Source organism: Chlorocebus sabaeus, chromosome 9 (assembly GCF_047675955.1).
Source record: "Chlorocebus sabaeus isolate Y175 chromosome 9, mChlSab1.0.hap1, whole genome shotgun sequence".
Classification (NCBI taxonomy): Eukaryota; Metazoa; Chordata; class Mammalia; order Primates; family Cercopithecidae; genus Chlorocebus; species Chlorocebus sabaeus.
The window spans coordinates 12,004,818-12,023,135 of record NC_132912.1 but is presented as its reverse complement, the minus strand read 5'-3'; the positions used below and the strand labels follow the sequence as shown (position 1 = coordinate 12,023,135).

The 18,318-nt window shown below is 48.1% G+C and overlaps 1 protein-coding gene across 1 annotated transcript in view; it reads right to left on the bottom strand.

Annotated features, from left to right (window-relative positions):
* The window catches only part of PROSER2 (proline and serine rich 2), a 43,661-nt gene that overhangs the window by 5,603 nt on the left and 19,740 nt on the right, over positions 1 to 18,318 (bottom strand). The window contains exon 2 of the mRNA XM_008002257.3: positions 13,209 to 13,427. Within this exon, the coding sequence (XP_008000448.3) occupies positions 13,209 to 13,346 (138 nt within the window). The 5' untranslated portion in view covers positions 13,347 to 13,427. The remainder of the gene's footprint in view (positions 1 to 13,208; positions 13,428 to 18,318) is intronic.

Sequence of the window (18,318 nt, the reverse complement as noted above, 5' to 3'; positions counted from 1 at the left end):
GAGTACATGAGTTTCCAAATTGAACGGGGTCCTTAGTGTACAAACTAATGAGTAAAATCAAACAGACCCACGCTGAGGTATGCATCATTGTGACATTTCAGAATATTGAAAGTCAAGAAAAGATCCAGAAAGCTTCCCAGAGTGAAAAAGCAGGTCACATACAGAAGATCAGAAATCAGAGGCCAGGTACGGTGGCTCACACCTGTAATCCCCGCACTGTGGGAGGCTGAGGTGGGTGGATCACTCGAGCTCAGGAGTTCAAGACCAGGCTGGCCAACATGGTGAAACCCTGTCTCTACTAAAAATACAAAAAGTAGCTGGGCATGGTGGCATGCACCCGTAATCCCAGCTACTCAGGAGGCTGAGGCAGGAGAATCACTAGAACCCGGGAGGCAGAGGTTGCAGTGAGCCAAGATCGTACCAGTGTACTCCAGCCTGGGTGACAGAGCAAGACTCTGTCTCAAAAAAAGAAAAAGAAAGAAAAAAAAAAAAAAAGATCAGGAATCAGAATTTGATAACTCCCTGTGTAAGTTATGTAAGAGAATATCCTTGTTTTTAAAATGTACTTCAGTATTAAGGGGAGCATTATGTAGCAAGTACATTCAAATGGTTCAGAAAAAAAGTGTGTGTGTGTGGAGAGAGCGCATGTTAAAATGTAGAAAAAATTAAAAAATTGGTGAATCTAATTAAAGGGTATGTGGGAGTTCTCTGTACTATTCTCACAACTTCAAGTTTGAAATAACTTCCAAACAATTTAAACAAAGATCAGGAAACAGAAAACTGCAACAGACTTCTCAGCAGCAACACCAGAAGCTGGGAGACAATGAGGGCTAAAACCCAGCTAAATTCTCAACTAGAATCCTATACATAATCCCATTGTTAATTAGAACTACTAATTAATTAGAACTACAGAAGAATAAAGGTGTCTTTAAGACACGCAAGGTCAGGCCAGGCGTGGTGGTTCACGCCTGTAATCCCAGCACTTTGGGAGGCCGAGGCGGGTGGATCACGAGGTCAGGAGATCGAAACCAGCCTGGCCAACATGGTGAAACCCCATCTCTACTAAAAATACAAAAAAAAATTAGTCAGGCGTGGTGGCAGGCACCTGTAGTCCCAGCTACTTGGGAGGCTGAGACAGGAGAATGGCCTGAACCCGGGAGGTGGAGCATGCAGTGAGCCGAGATTGTGCCACTGCACTCCAGCCTGGGCAACACAGCGAGACTCCTCCTCAAAAAAAAAAAAAAAAAAAAGCATGCAAGGTCTATAATCTGATCTCCCATGCCAGCCTTTCTGAGGAAGCCACTGCAGGGTAGTCAGGAAGGGTAGCTGTTCCTCTCAACACGGAGTAAACCCAGACAGAAGTCACAGAGCCAGGTAACAGGAGCATCCACATGAGAAAGCCGCAGGGAATCCCAGAATAATGGTGGCTCCCTGGGAAGCCATCTGTGTGCTCAGCAAGTAGTCCAGTTCACAGCAAGCCTGAGGGCGACACAGGAAACCACGCAAGCAAAGAAAACTGAAACTGCGATCAACCACAGAAAAACTAATGTGAGAGAAAGCATTATCATCTATGTACAGCAATATACACACCTATACCATAACCGAGTTGTCTCAGATTGAAATTATGCATACTTAATACACACGGAAAAAAAAACCTGAAAGGATATACAGCAGTATGTCAATAGTGGAGTTAAATAACAAATAGGTAGAGTTAAGAGTTGTTACCTCCCGTGAGTATGAAATGGAGGTGGTACATGTGGACTGATGCTTTTATAAACCTTATAGACTATTTGACTCTATAATACTATGAACGTGGACCTTGCTTCTGTGGTGTATTTTGTTTTGTTTTGTTTTTGTAGGGGGATGGTTTCACTCCTGTTGCCAGGTTGTTGAGTGCAGTGGCGCGATCTTGACTTACTGCAACCTCTGTCCCCAGGGCTCAAGCGATTCTCCTGCCTCAGCCTCCTGAGTAGCCGGGACTACAGGTGCACGCCTGTGCCCTACTAATGTATTTTTTTGTCTTATCAAAAATGATTAAGAGCTGACCCATGTGGTGTAGACTGATGCTTTCCACACTGTGATCTGCGAGATATTCAAATGCCCACCTACCCAAAGCATCTAACTCCCAGGCCCATACAGAGCCTGTGGTCTATACGATTTCAGAGGCTGTAGTTGAAGGCATAGTATACTGTTGTTTTGGGGATGAAAACACAAGAACACATGCAAATTTCTCAAGCTAGCCTGGTCTCATTAGCTTAATCCTGAGAGCAGGATGGCTCAGGAAAAGGAGAGATACCTAGGCACGGCAGGCAGGCCGAACACTGTAGGTAGGCAGGCAGAACATTGCTAGGGAGGATAAGCAATGCGCACCTGTTGGGTATAAACCTACACACAGTCGCTGGGTCTGAAGACGTGTGTCTGCTTGGGTAGGCGGACACAGCTTTCCGAAGTGGTTGTACTGACTGACACTTGCTTTCAGCAGGGCTGGTTGCTCTAGCGCCCCGAAGGAGAGAAATGCAGTCATATTTTGCTGTGATTTTCAATGTCATTTCCATGAAGACTAACGATGTTGAACTTTTTTTTCTCCATGATACAGGTGAGTACTCCTCCTCTAAAATGCTTGGGATAAGAAGTGTTCTGGATTTTTTCACATTTTGAAATATTTGCATATACATAATGAAATATTTATGTTTCACATATGCCTTCCGTTGATTTTTTGGAGACCACGTTTTGCTCCGTTGCCCAGGCTACAGTGCAGTGGCACGGTCACGGCTCACTGCAGCCTCGGTCTCCCCAGCTCAAGTGATCCTCCCACCTCAGCCTCCCCAGTAGCTGGAACTACAGGCAAACACTGCCATGCCCAGCTAATATATATATATTTTTTGTAGAGACAAAGTCTTGCTCTATTGCCCAGGCTGGTCTTGAACTTCTGGGCTCAGGTGATCCTTTGGCCTCAGCTTCCCAAAGTGGTGTTATTGTAGGCATGAGCCACTGTGCCCAGTCTATAATAAGTCTTGATATCTGGCAAAGTCCTTCAGTTTTGTTGGAGTTCTTAAAGTCTTCCTTCTTTAAGTCTGTTCAGCTTTCTTAGTCCTTTTTTATTTACATAAAAATTTTAGTATCAGCTTGTCACTTTCCATATTCACATAAACACACACATACCCCTGTTGTGACTTTAATTGGGATTTGCAGAGAAGTTTCTCAAATTGGAGAGAACTGATGTCTTTGCAATCTTTTCTTGATCCATGAATATGGCACATGGCTTCATTTATTTAGATGTGTGGTTCTCAGCGTGTGGTCTTTGGACCAGCAGCAGCATCTGTGAACTTGTCGGAAACATTCTTGGGTCCAATCCCAGATCTGCTGCATTAGGAACCCTCAGGCACTGGGCCTGTCGGTCTGTGGACACAGCCTCCAGGGAGCCTGATGCGCTGACGTTTCAGATGCGCAGACGTTTCAGATGCACAGATCTGGCCCTTTAATTTCTCTCAATGATTTCTCATAGTTTCCAGCGTAGACATCTTGCACGTTTTCTGCCCTATGTCTTCCTAGGTATTTGCTATGGCTCCGCCTACCCCTCACAGTTAACTTTCCACCATTCTCTCCTTTATATGCCTCGGGAGGCATGGCCAACTCTTTGGTAAAGGGTCAGGTAATAAATATTCTGGGCTGTGCAGGCTTTAGGGTAGCAACTACTCAACTCTACCAAGGTAAGGAAGCCTCACTTTTGTTATATTGAACTTTATTTATAAAAGCAAGGAGTGGGGGCAGTTATGGGCCACAGGCTATGGTTTGTCGCTTCTTGCTCCCTGCTCAGGTCCGTCACTGGCTCTTCCTAGGTCAGCTTCTAAGGCAGCGACACCCATCTGTGCACGGCTGCATCTCACGTACTTTCACGGCTGGATTTCAAACCTCAGCTCACCCCCACGGCATCCCCTGAATCACAGCCACACACACGCACCTGCTAAGCACACAACCCAATATGACAGTATAAATCATGCTCCTGCTGTCTAGAGCTTACCACCCAACGAGGGCTTCAGGTAAGAACATCAGCAACTGCCCTAGAGTGTGGAACTCCTATGACAAGGTAAGCCTGGGGTGCGATGGAAACACAGCGTGCATGGTTACCAGGCCACACTTCCGGGGAAAGGGGTCTGTGCAGGAAAAACTTCAGAGAGGAAATGACATGTCAGTCAATAAGCTGGAAGAACTGGATGAGAGTTAGGCAAGAAGGAACAAGGCACAGTCATCCACGCAGCATTTTGGAAAGATCATGTTGGTTATAGTGCAGAAAATACTGAATATGGGAAACAATTTATTATTATTATTTTTAGGAGTCTCACTCTGTCGCCCAGGCTGGAGTGCAGTGGCACGATCTCAGCTCACTGCAGCCTCTGCCTCCCAGGTTCAAGCAATTCTCCTGCCTCAGCCTCCGGGGTAGCTGGGACTACAGGTGTACGCCACCACGCCCGGCTAATTTTTGTATTTTTAGTAGAGGTGGGGTTTCACCGTGTTGGCCAGGCTGGTCTCGAACTCCTGACCTTGTGATCCACCCACCTTGGCCTCCCAAAGTGCTGGGATTACAGGTGTGAGCCACGGCACCCGGCCCAAAATCCATTTTCACCGAGCTAGTCGGTGAGCAGCTTCCCAGGGAGATTTTCATATCTTCAACCTACTCGAGTCCCTCTAGGGTGAGGGGCTGGAGTGAGTGCTGGGCACCTGGCGTGTATCCCAAGCACCTTCTCTGTGGTCAGCCTGGCCTTGTACCCTGAGTCCTGAGGCAGCGCCAGCCATGCTGTGGGCTCCGTCTGCTGCCTAATCCTGGGGGACACGAAGCTGCCCTCCACAGTGAACCCGGATCTGCCTTCCCTGGGAGGGGAGGAGAGGAGAGGCAGAAGCAGACCGAGCTGGTGGGGAAGGGATCAGGGCCTCAGGGTCAGAAAAGAGGCTTGTGGCCCTTGGCAGGGAGATTCCGTCTACTCTTCCCCCTGGAGATGCTGGGAAGAAAGAGATGGCCTGGGGGAGCAGGTCACCGTGGCCAGGGCAGGGGCAGGGATGGGCGGTGACTGCAAATGGGTGAGGATTTCTTCTCAGGAGATGAAAACATTCTAAAATTGTGCTGATGTTAATACACTATATGCCATTGAATATATACTTTAAACGGGTGAACTGTATGCTATGTGACTTGTATCCCGATAAAGCTGTTACAGTAAAAAATCCCAAAGCACAAGGCATCGCCTGGTGGTCCCCGGAGGTGGCAGAGAGCTGGAGCCCGCAGTGGAGGCTCCTGCAGGACTGGGTGCTACTGGAAGAGGCGTTTGCTAATGACTCAGGTCCCTAAGAACTACGTAGATAGGAAATGAGGAAAAGCAAAAATAGCCGCTTTCTTGGGCAAGAGTGAGTTGGAGAAAGCGTAAGTTTGTCCCTATTAGTTGGAATGGTAGAAGAAGGCTGACAGCAGAGAAGAAAATTCCCTTCTCTTTTTTGAGACGGAGTCTCACTCTGTAGCCCAGGTTGGAGTGCAGTGGTGTGATCTTGGCTCACTGCAACCTCCACCTCCTGGTTCATGCGATTCTCCTGCCTCAGCCTCCCAAGTTGCTGGGATTACAGGCTGCACCACCACATTCGGCTTTTTTTTTTTTTTTTTGGTATTTTTAGCAGAGATGGGGTTTCACCGTGTCGGCCAAGCTGGTCTCAAGCTCCTGACCTCAATTGGTCTGCCTGCCTCAGCCTCCCAAAGTGCTGGGATTACAGGCATGAACAACTGTGCTTGGCCCAAATGATGTTTTTAATGTCCTGGTCTGGGCTGTGGAGTAAATGGCAGTTCTTTAAGGCTACAAATCTTCAGATGTTAAAAGAACAGGCTAGAAAACCATCCCTCACATTTTTTTTTTGAGACGGAGTCTCACTCTGTTGCCCAGGCCGGAGTGCAGTGGTGCAATCTCGGCTCACTGCAACCTCCACTTCCCAGGTTCAAGCGATTCTCCTGCCTCAGCTTCCTGAGTAGCTGAGACTATAGGCGCCTGCTAACATTCCCGGCTAACTTTTTTTAGTAGAGACGGCGTTTCACCACATTGGCCAGGCTGGTCTCGAACTCCTGAACTTGTGATCTGCCTGCCTTGGCCTCCCAAAGTGCTGGGATAATAGGCGTGAGCCACCGCGCCCGGCCCATTCCTCACATATTCTATCCTACCATGCTGACTTCAAGAAATGACAAGTCTCTGAAGGAAATATTGCTTTGCTTCGAGAATGTGAACAATGTATTTTTACCCTAATACGTATGTTATGATTTTGAAGAGATAATTTCTAGCGCATTCAAACCAGAAAATTCAAAATGCTGAACGTACTAAGGTAATTATAATGCACCAGAACAAGCCCCCACGAAGAGAACAAATCCCAGTCTAGCTGATCTCTGATGACTCCTGCACAGAGATAACAGAAAAAAGGTCTATCCAAGCTCCATCCCACCTCTGAGGGCAGCAGCCCAATAAAAAGCTGGATGATAACTTTTTAAAAACCTGCCAGCAACAGGTCCAAAAGTCAGCAATCCTAGCTATTCCTATGCCAGCATAGATTTGGGACAGGAGTTCTGTTTTTAGAGAAACGGTAGAATAAAATCTTTGGTTGGTTGAACAAAAACGCTGAGAAGGCTTAAAATACGTGTACTGAAGTAACCTCTACCTAAAAAACAGCTGAATCGGCCGGGCGTGGTGGCTCATGCCTATAATCCCAGCACTTTGAGAGGCCGAATCACTTGAGGCCAAGAGTTCGAGACCAGCCTGGCCAACATGGCGAAATCCCGTTTCTACTAAAAACACAAAAATATTAGCCAGGCGTGATGGCATGCACCTGTAATCCCAGTTACTCCGGAGTCTGAGGCAGGATAATTGCTGGAACCCAGCAGGCAGAGGTTGCATTGAGCTGAGATTGTGCCATTGCACTCCAGCTCTGGGTAACACAGCAAGAGTCCGTCCTGGGGGAAGAAAAATTGCCGGGCGCAGTGGCTCACGCCTGTAATCCCAGCACTTTGGGAGGCCGAGGCAGGCGGATCACCTGAGGTCAGGAGTTTGAGACCAGCCTCAACATGGAGAAACCCCGTCTCTACTAAAAATACAAAATTAGCCGGGCATGGTGGTGCATGCCTGTAATCCCAGCTACTCGGGAGGCTGAGGCAGGAGAACTGCCCGAACCTGGGAGGCGGAGGTTGCAGTGAGCACCACTGCACTCCAGCCTAGGCAACAAGAGCAAAACTCCATCTAAAAAAAAAAAAGAAAGAAATTTGGTTTAACTGCAGACTAAGACAATTGTGGTGACTCTTTGTGAGGGATTAAAAAAAATGAAGCAGCAGAACTCATCTCGAGTCTAGACCAAAAAAAATGATAAAAAAGCTGCTGATGGCTAAGAAAATGTCGGGAGATGAGCCTGTGAACCCCCCATGTCCTCGGGTCAGCAGTCTGGGCTAGCTGGTACTGGGGTATTGGGCAGACTGTGATCTGATGTCTTCTTACAAACACTACAGTTGGCTCTCTGACACTCTAGCAGTACTGAATTGATTTACTAATCCAGCCTGATGAGAGACCCCCTCGGAACTGAAACAGAATAGGGACAGAGAGAAGAAAATGCAGCCGCTTCCTGCAAGGCTTTGAGTGCCGCGCCCGCATCGGCAACCTCGGAAGAGAGACTGGAAGTGCAGGTGGAGCGTCCCACGGTTTTGGGACAAAGGTTTTATTTTGTGTGTGTGTGGTTTTTTTTTTTTTTTTTTTTTTTAAGATGGAGTCTCCCTCTGTCACCCAGGCTGGAGTGCAGTGGTGCGATCTTGGCTCACTGCAACCTCCGCCTCCCGGGTTCAAGTGATTTTCCTGCCTCAGCCTCCGGAGCAGCTGGGATTACAGGCACGCATCACCACGCCTGGCTAATTTTTGTATTTTTTGTAGAGACAGGGTTTTACCACGTTGGCCAGGCTGGTCTCCAAATCCTGACCTCAGGTGATCCACCCACCTTAGCCTCCCAAAGTGCTGGGATGACAGGCGTGAGCCACCACACCCGGCCAATTATGGATATTTCTAGCTAGGCCCTGTTGTCATGTTTCAAGGTGGCTCACTTAAACCTGTACTTCTGGCAAGAAAGAGACACAAATCCATGAAGAATGAGATGCGTATACAGTTTTGACTATAAAACCAAAGGAATAATGGCTTCAAAAGATGACAGCTGGGCTCCTGGGCCACCTTACATGTCTTTAAACTGGTAATACAGATCTTGCTCTCCTCTCTCTCTCTCTCTCATAGAGAGATCTTGACTGAGACAGACACACCCCAAGTGTGCGGCATTGGAGGCGCTCCGAGAGCCTCATGAGCTCGGGTCCTCCATGGCTGCCTCGCCACTATATTGTGAGTTCCTGAAAGGGGGCAAACTGAGTCTTATCCCATCACCTCTCAGTTCTTATATGCAGTAGGCATTCATGAAATGTTGACTGAATTGGCCTTTTAGAAAAGCTACTGAGTCATGTTTTAAAGCAGTTGTTTGACCAGGATCATTTGGATTCCAGCTGGCTGAGACGGCAGGATGAAAGGGCGGGATTATCGCTGACCAGGCGGCTTCTCCCTCCTGGCTCCTCTGGTTCAGTGTCCCCTCCTGAAGTCACAGAGCAAACAGCACACTGGATTTCTAGTGCACTCCTCAGACTTTGCTCCAGCCCGGCCATGTGGGAAGTCCCCCAGTGCTTGCCGCACCTTCTTAGCCCATGAGCCATGTGTGGGGCCAAAGGGGTCAAGTGCTCTGGAGAAACAGGTTGGCTCAGAAGCTGCCTGCAGATGCCTGGTCACAGACCGCTGTGTGACTTCAGTGCCACAGCACTTGTGGGTGTAGGGAGAGGCTGATTCAAGACAGTTCATCAAATATTAATCCTAAAAACTCGCTCATAAATTTGGATCATTGTTTTTGCCCAAGCCAGAGGTAAAAACAAGTAAGAGGCAGACTTGGGACCCCAGCCACCCTCACAAAGGCAGCCCCGGTGTTGGAGCTCCACTCCTTGGGAATGGTGCCAATGGAGAGCTCTCCGCCCTTTCCGAGCAGCCAAATCCTATTTTCTTCTAGAGGAAGCTTCGGGATGTGTGAAGGCAGACCCAACTTCAGGACCTCATTCAGAGCGAGAGCCTGGGAACACTGGTGTGAGGCAGCACCGTGTCCTCGCCGTGCACCCAGGGGGTTTTGTGAGACGAGGTGAGCCCTGGAGACACTGGCCTTAGAGGGTGACGTTGGTAACCAAACACCCAGAGCCGCCTACAGGAGCCATGGAGAGGAGAGCTGCCACCTATGGACGTCTCCAGCCCTTCTTGGGCCTTTTATTTTGTGCCTGCATCACCTCTCGAGGTAGGAATCTCCACAAGCACGCTCCCGACGTTGTTAGGAAGCACCGCCTTGCACACACATCAAAGCCACCCTCTTACATTTCAAAGGAAAAGACATAATTCAAGGGACTCATTTGTAGCCACATATTGTAGGATTTGGACAACTAATTCTAGTTCTACCTATACCTTTCATTTAAAAACGTTCACAGGCAGGATTCTTTACCAAAAAAATGCACGCACACAACCAGCCTCTTGAGAAATAAAGACTTCATGTTCACTGCCCTCTTACAGCAGCCTCAGTCATAATTGTGGCCATACGGATAGCCTCGACAATCCTATTTAAGTGGCTATTTTAACTTTAAAAAATATTCGAGATCATCTTCTAGAATTTATTTGTTTTGTGTAGAAATAGGGGTCTTGCTATGTTGCCCAGGCTGGCCTTTAACTCCTGGGCTGAAGTGATCCTCCTGCCTCAGGCCTCCCAAGTAGCTACGACTACAGTTGTGCATCACCAAACCTGGACGCGTTTTCAATTTTTAACTTGCACTGTCTCAGGAGAAAAGTTTCTAATGAGCAAAGATCTGTTATATACCAGGTGATACTCCAACTAGCACTGAAAACTTTAGGGTACTCTCAGTTCAAATCAGGCGTTCATCTTTTATCTTCTTTTACGAATAACGTTTGCTTAAAAAAAAAAAACCTCTATAAATGAGAACGAGGTTTTCTTTCTTTCTTAAGAAACCCACAGACTAACTAGGTTATGTTTTACTTACATGTCGTACAACCTAGAGGCCTAAAAACACTGTTGACTGACTAATCTTTCATGACCTTGGAAATTAAAGGACACTGCTTAATTAAGAAACCGCTATGGTTGATTTTTGTTTTAAAGAGAAAAGTCATATTAGAAAAAAAGACCCGCTGGACGCGGTGGCTCAAGCCTGTAATCCCAGCACTTTGGGAGGCCGAGACGGGCGGATCACGGGGGCAGATCGAGACCACCCTGGCTAACACGGTGAAACCCCGTCTCTACTAAAAAAATACAAAAAAACTAGCCGGGCGAGGTGGCCGGCGCCTGTAGTCCCAGCTACTCGGGAGGCTGAGGCAGGAGAATGGCGGGAACCCGGGAGGCGGAGCTTGCAGTGAGCCCAGATTGTGCCACTGCACTCCAGCCTGGGTGACAGAGCCAGACTCTGTCTCAAAAAAAAAAAAAAAAGACCTGATGAGTTAGAATAAAACTTACAGCTCCTCTTAGAATTTACACTTCCAAAAAAGTGGAGTATGACATTTAAAGATGCTGTAATGCTGTGATAGGGACTGGCTGCTAAGTGCGGCTCTGTGAAAAGTGTCATGTGGCTGTTTAAAAAACTTTAGTAGGAAAAACACAAAAATTAGTCGGGGATGTTGGCACATGCCTGTAATCCCAGCTACTCGGGGGGCTGAGGCAGGAGAATCACTTGAACCGGGGAGGCGGAGGTTGCAAAAACAAAAAAACAAACAACAACAACAACAACAAAAAAACTTTTAGTAGGCTGGGCGTGGTGGCTCATGCCTATAATCCCAGCACTTGGGAAGGCTGAGGCAGGAGGATTGCTTGAGGTCAGGAATTCTAAACCAGCCTGTTCAACATAGCAAGACCTCATCTCTACAAAAAAATTTTAAAAATTAGCCAGGTGCGGCGCTGCCGCACCTGTTATCCCAGCTACTTGGGAGGCTGAGGCAGGAGGTTCACTTGAGCCTAGGAGGTCACGGCCACAGTGAGCTATGATCGTGCCACTGCACTCCCACCTGGGTAACAGAGCAAGACCTTGTCTTAAACAAAAACAAAAATCCACTTTAGTTGTCATTTAAAGTTAAATGCCATATTCTCTCATTTTGCTAGTTCTAAAGGAAAGTGCACAACTGTGAAATGACAAATAAACTTAGCTCAATAACTGTCCCTGGAGGAAAATGCCTGAAAACAGTTAACAGGCCTGAGGGGAAGGCAAGGAAACACGACCAGAACATTCCTCCAACATCCGGAGGAGAACAGGTCTAAGGCAGGATGAGGCAGTATACAGCAGAATTGTGTGATCCCAAACACACACCATGTAGACGTAACTTCATTATGAGTGGGCTTTACAATGCTGTTTCCATTATTCTACCCTATGATATACAGGGACAGGCACGGCGGGGAACAGAATATCACATATACCACAGGAGTGCTACTGGATGATTTAACGGATAGGAAAGAACTGGGTAGAACAGGAATCCTTTAATTTAAAATCAAACTCATGCCCATAAAACTGGCAGAATTAAGAAATGTGTGCAATACAGAGGAGGAAGGAATGTTCCCTTTTAACACCTCACCTTTGGCGATCAAAGAACCTCTACAAAGAAGAGGAGGCAGAAGGAGGAGCATGGATCCAAACAGGATAGGGGCGGCAGGATGAAGGGGAATGGCGCCCCCCGTGGACACTAACAGGACACCAGGGAAGGAGAAGCCGGCACCAGCGCTCCTCGGGTGCTGGGCATTTCTTTGGGATGGAGTCTTGTTCTGTCACTCAAGCTGGAGTGCGGTAGTACGATCTCAGCTCACTACAACCTCCACTTCCCGGTTCAAGTGATTCTCCTGCCTCAGCCTCCTGAGTAGCTAGGATTACAGGCGTGCACCACCACGCCCAGCTAATTTTTGTATTTTTAGTAGAGATGGGGTTTTGCCATGTTGGCCGGGCTGGTCTCCAACTCCTGACCTCAGGTGATCCACCCGCTTTGGCCTCCCAAAGTGCTGGGATTACAGGCGTGAGCCACCGTGCCTGGTCAATCAAATAATATTTATCGCATATTACCATAATGGTTTTAAAAAAGAAAATATGTAAGTGGGGGTCTAGAAAATTCTGTCATTACTAGTAACTACCCCATACCAAGTATATCTAGCTTCAGGATAACTGGGGCTAATTTTATGGCACAGTGTATCTGAGGGAAACTGGCGCTCCCACTGGAGGAGAGGATCCGAGAGGCGGCCCCAGTGGTTCCTAGTGAGGCCCGGGGGGTCGATTCTGTCCTGTGTTCCTCCCTCTAGGAGTGAGTGTCATAGTCTTCCCTCTCCTGCAAGATGAATGTCCTCACCAGGGAAAGTATGAGATCCTTTCAACTTCACAAACTCTTTTTGTAAAGTTCCCAAAGCTATGCAGGGGTCTGGATTCTGAGAAGGATACAAAAGCATCTTTACTTGCACAGAAGTGAAACATCTGCTTGAGCGGGCCGGGCATGGTGGCTCACGCCTGTAATCCCAGCACTTTGAGAAGCCAAGGTGGGCGGATCACCTGAGGTCAGGAGTTCAAGATCAGCCTGGCCAACATGGCGAAACCCTGCCTCTACTAAAAATACAACAACAACCAAAAAAAAAAAAATTAGCCGGGTGTGGTGGCACATGCCTGTAATCCCAGCTACTTGGGAGGCTGAGGCAGGAGAATTGCTTGAACTTGGGAAGCAGAGGTTGCAGTGAGCCAAGATCACGCTACTGGACAACAGAGCAAGACTCTGTCTCAGACAAACAAACAAAAGAGTGAACTGTGTTTATCTTGTGAGCTGTTGAGCAGCGCTCCTGCCTGGGTTGGTTTCTGCCCAGGGCCTGGCCCTGCCTAGGTCTAAGCAGCCATGAGTTACTGGCCATAGCGAGGGATTTGCCCCATGACTATGGGTAATGCTCTGTATTTGTGCAAAATTTAAGATGATTAAAAATAACCATTTCACAAAGAAGTATTCCCAAACATCAAGCTATTGACCCAAAAAGATCTGGTAAGATATTACTTCAAGGGAGAGGGACTGAGGCAAAAATCCACCAACCGAAGCGCAAGAAAGCATGAAAAAAAACTCACTCACCAAAGTGAAGCTTCTGGAGCGAGAGCTGCTGCTTCGACTCTCCAGGCTGCCGCCTCTGCTGAAGGCTCGGAGCCTGCAGTTGGGGGACGTGTCCGAGTTCATGTCAGATGCGTCTGATTTCTGGTGAGTTACAGGCATCTCCACACAGTCATCAGGGCTGGCTCGATCAGAGGAAGCAGGGCAGGAGCCAGCAGCCCATTCTGCGGCAACAGCTCACTCCTAGAGACACCAAACACGAATGACAATGGTCAGTGAGCCTAGACTGTAAAACGCCTCCATCCCTCAAAAACATGGCTTAGATGCATCTCCACTCTCAGACTCGATCATTAGGGTAAAGGGGATTGGGAAACGCTAAGTCAACCGGTTTGAGGATGCTGACTGCCACTTCTCTTTTATATTGTTAACCATTCTGAAGACATAAGAATAATTTTTAAAAATTTTTTTCCAGAGATAGTCTTGCTATGTTGTCCAGGCTGGCACTGAACTCCTGGGCTCCAATGATCCTCCTGCCTTGGCCTCCTGAGTAGCTGGGATTACAGGCACGAGTCACCATGCCCAGCCGGAATAATCTGAAGGAAAGACGGGTCTATTCAAGATGACTTTGCTGCTGGAAATATGACAGAACAATGTGGCATCTTCCTCTGCACTTCCAAGCTCTTTCACACTCAGGCTCTCCCTGGCTTTTCTGTCTCAGACGCTGTACACTGTGATTGCTTCTCCAGCTCCGTTACAGTTCAGACTAGAGGGGAGGTGACAAGAGCTAACGTGTTACCACTGGGAGCCTGGCTGACATCTCCGACACTGAAGACTCTAAAGTAACCTCATGCTACTGCAATGTTTTCAGAATAAGTAAAGTACCCCAGGTTAATACTGTGAGAAGTTCCCATCTTTACTTCCAGGAGCAAAGACACTGAAACTGTCCCCGGTAAGCCGCTTAATTTCATATAGTCCTCTGACCGCCCCCCAACCCCAGCTACCTTTTTTTTGAGATAAGGTCTCACTCTGCCAACTAGGCTGGAGTGCAGTGGTAAAACCACAACACACTGCAGCCTTGGCCTCATGGGCTCAAGCAGTCTTCCCACCTCAGCCTCCTGGGTAGCTGGGACTACAGGCATGCATTACCACACCCAGCTGATTTTTTGTAGAGACAGGGTTTCGTCATGTTGCCCAGGTTGGTCTTGAACTCCTGAGCTCAAGTGATCCACCTGCCTTGGCCTCCCAAAGTGCTGGGATTACAGGTGTGAGCCACCATGCCTGGTCCTCTGACCCTTTTAGCAGGAAATCCAGCCCAGCCCCTGAATGGCGTGTTAAGACAGTTCAACAGAACCTTCTAGAAGACCAAAGAAGACTCATAGGAATAAGCCTCTTGCTGATTAATAGAAACATGACCATTTGTGGAGAAAGTGCAATCTGCACTGAACACCTTTAGGGGAACCCTGTCATTTAAGACTTCAAGCATTACCATGAAAACCTCCTCTGAGAAACCTTACAGACAACTCTATAAAACAGATTAAAAAAGAAACACATTTCTGCTCAATCGGTACACATCAAATGGCGATTAAGAGCAAGGCTAGGAAACCAGATGATGATATGCATATACATAAATTTGCCACTACTCCAAATAGTAAAAAAAAAAAAAAAAAAGACAAAATCAATGGTCCTAGGAGAGCTGGTGGGCTGTGGAGCCGGAGAGAAAGGCAGCTCCCTTCCTTCATCTTCTCCGTACATTCCCAGAGGCCCTGGAATGACCTAGATGGTGTTACACACAAAGCTCTCCTTTCCCCATCCCACCACTGGGATGGGAGCAAATGGCCACACTTGGGTGTACAGAGCAGCTCAAGTAACCAGGTCTTTCCGCCATTCCCCTGAAAGGGCTGGTTTTGCCAAACGCCAGAGCCACATTATGTCAATCAGCGCCCATCCCTAGACACAGGGGCTTGCAGCCTTGTCACACAAATGAGCCATGGAGATGTCTCTGACTCCTCCCCTCCCTGCCACTCACAGGCCGCCAGCTGCCAAGCCCTGCAGACTCTTCCTTTACAACGTCAGTTGTACCCACTTCCCTTCTGGTCGCACATCCAAGTTCAAGACCATTTTAGCACATGCCTACGTTATTGCCACAACCATTGTCTTCATCTGTTTTGTGCTGCCATATAAGAAACAAACTTATCTGGCTTGTGGTTTGGGAGGTTGGGAAATCCAAGATCCAGGGCCACATCTGCTGAAGGCCTTCCTGCTATGTCCTGCTGTACCCTAACATAACGGAAGGCATCACTGGAGAGAGAGCACGAGAAAGGGCCAAACTGGCTTTTATAGTGAACCCACTCCTGCAATAACAGCGTGAAAATGTTCATCACCTCTTCCCGTCCCCGCCCCTCAACATGGCCACGCTGGGGATTAAGTTTCCAACACGTGAGCTTTGGGATACACGTTCCAACTACAGCTGCCACCTGCTGTCCTCCTCGCCTTCTCCCTCTTCTCAGCACTTCTGCCGGATTCTCCAGTTGGATTCATCTTGAAACACCACTTAATTGTTACCACTCTCCCAAAAGCAGTCAACTTTTAACCCATTCCCAACAGGCTTGAGAACGAAAGTTTCAGCCTATCAGTCATCACCTGCTTCCATCTGAACCCAATCTTCCTTTCTAGCCTAAGCATATTCTTTGATGCTTACTGTTTTCCTACCTCACCTTGGGGAGATTCCAGGTACTAGAGAAAGGCAGATGAATCAGGCTTCCCTTCCTGATAGAGGAAGCCCATCTGTGCACTGATGCTTCACCCAGGCAATGGAGCAGCAGCTCTTTGGAACTCAGACCCAGACCTACAGAATACATTTATGGGGGTAAAGGCTGGGAGTGTGTGTTTTTAAGGAGTTCCACAAGTGATTCTGCCACGTAGCACCAACTCTAAGGGAAGACAGATACGTAACAATGTTCGGTGCCATTACAGGGGGTCCAGGAGTGCCCAGGAAGGAGTGCCCATGGCTCCAGGGAGGGTTCAGAGACTTCACAGCAAAGGTGACGACTCAGCCAAGCCCTAAGATTTAAGGAGACAGCTAAACCTTTTTTTTTTTTTTTTTTTTGAGACACAGTTGTGCTGTGTCGTCCAGGCTGAAGGGCAATGGTGCAATCTTGGCTTACTACAACCTCTGCCTCCTGGGTTCAAGTGATTCTCCTGCCTCAGCCTCCTGAATAGCTGGGATTACAGGTGCCTGCCACCATGCCCGGCTAATTTTGTTTTGTTTTGTTTTTGAGATGGAGTCTTGCTCTGTTGCCAGGCTGGAGTGCAGTGGCACGATCTTGGCTCACTGCAACCTCCACCTCCCAGGTTCAAGTGATCCTCCTGCCTCAGCCTCCCAAGTAGCTGGGACTACAGGCATGTGCCACCACTCTCAGCTAATTTTTTTATTTTCGGTAGAGACGGGGTTTCACCATGCTGGCCAGGATGGTCTTGATCTCTTGACCTTGTGATCCGCCTGCCTCGGCCTCCCTAAGTGCTGGGATTACAGGCGTGAGCCACCGTGCCCAGCCTAATTTTTGTGTTTTTTAGCAGAGACGGGGTTTCACCATGTTGTTGATCAGGCTGGTCTCAAACTCCTGACCTCAGGTGATCCACCCGCCTCGGCCTCCCAAAGTGCTGTGATTACAGGCGTGTGAGCCACCACGCCTGGCCCATTAAACAAACTCTTGAAACAACACTTTGACATCGCCTACTCCTATGGGCATTCCTAACAGAGAAAAAAGAATCAACAAAGATGTGGAAATATACGCCTGTTTGAAAAATGGCGAGTGCTCAGGATGAAGCAGTGAACTCAGCTGAAGCTCAAGATACAACACGGGTTGCAAAACAGGTAGAGAGAGGTGCAAACTGGGAGCATAAGGTCAACTGGACCCCAGTAAATGCAGCTTTGATTTCTGACCTTTGCCTACAGGTGGGGGGCACCAAGGGAGTTTTACACCCCGCAGAGGGACAGAATCCACTTACAGTTCAGAAAGGCGACTCTGGCCATGGTCTGAAGCGTGGGCAGAACCAGGAGAAGGCCCTGAAAGCAGTGAGGCTAACTGAACACCACACACGGTTTAAAAAAGAATGAGGTGGCCCCTCCATCTCCATGACATTCTGTGAGTGGAAAAAAGCAAGGGAAAGAACAGAGTGGGGGGCTGGGCACGGTGGCTCACGCCTGTAACCCCAGCACTTTGGGAGGCCGAGGCGGGTGGATCACTTGACGTCAGGAGTTTGAGACTAGCCTGGCCAACATGGTGAAACCCCGTCTCTACTAAAAACACAAAAAATTAGCCGGGTGTGGTGGCAGGCACCTGTAATCCTAGTTACTTGGGAGGCTGAGGCAGGAGAATCGCTTGAACGTGGGAGGCAGAAGTTGCAGTGAGCCGAGATCACACCATTGCACTCCAGCCTGGGTGACAGATCAAGACTCTGGCTCAAAACAACAACAGTAACAACAACAAACCAGAATAAAGACTAAAAACCAGCCACTGACTCCATCAACTAAGGTGACCTTGTGAAGGCGGGTTAGAAATCACAATACAGTAGGCTGTGCCGGGAACAGCAATCCTGGAAGCAGATGGTTAGTGGTTTCTGAATCTGGGTTGAAAAAAGAAACAGAAAAGAGAGACAAAGCAATAGCTGTAGAGGAAAATGAGGTTAAAGAAAAGCATTTTGGAGTCTGTCTGTCTGTCTATCTATCTATCTATCTATCTATCTATGTTTGTTTTTTTTTTCCCTTTAAGAATAGGAGACACTTGAGCCTAGTCATGAGCTACAGGAAAAAGTTGGGGACAAGAGAGGGTAAAACCCTGGAAAGGCTGGGAGTGGTGGCTCACGCCTGTAACCCCAACACTTTGGGAGGCCGATGTGGGAGGATTGCTTCAGGCCAGGAGTTCGAGACCAGTCTGGGCAACACAGAGGTACCCCCCGTCAACCCCAACTCTACCAAAAATAGCAAAATTATCCAGGCGTGGTGCTGCGTGCCTGTATTCTCGTGAGGTGGGTGGATGGCTTGAGCCCAGGAATCTGAGGCTGTAGTGAGCTATGATTACATAACTGCACTCCGGCCTGCGTGACACAGCTGGCTATCTCTAAAACAAACAAA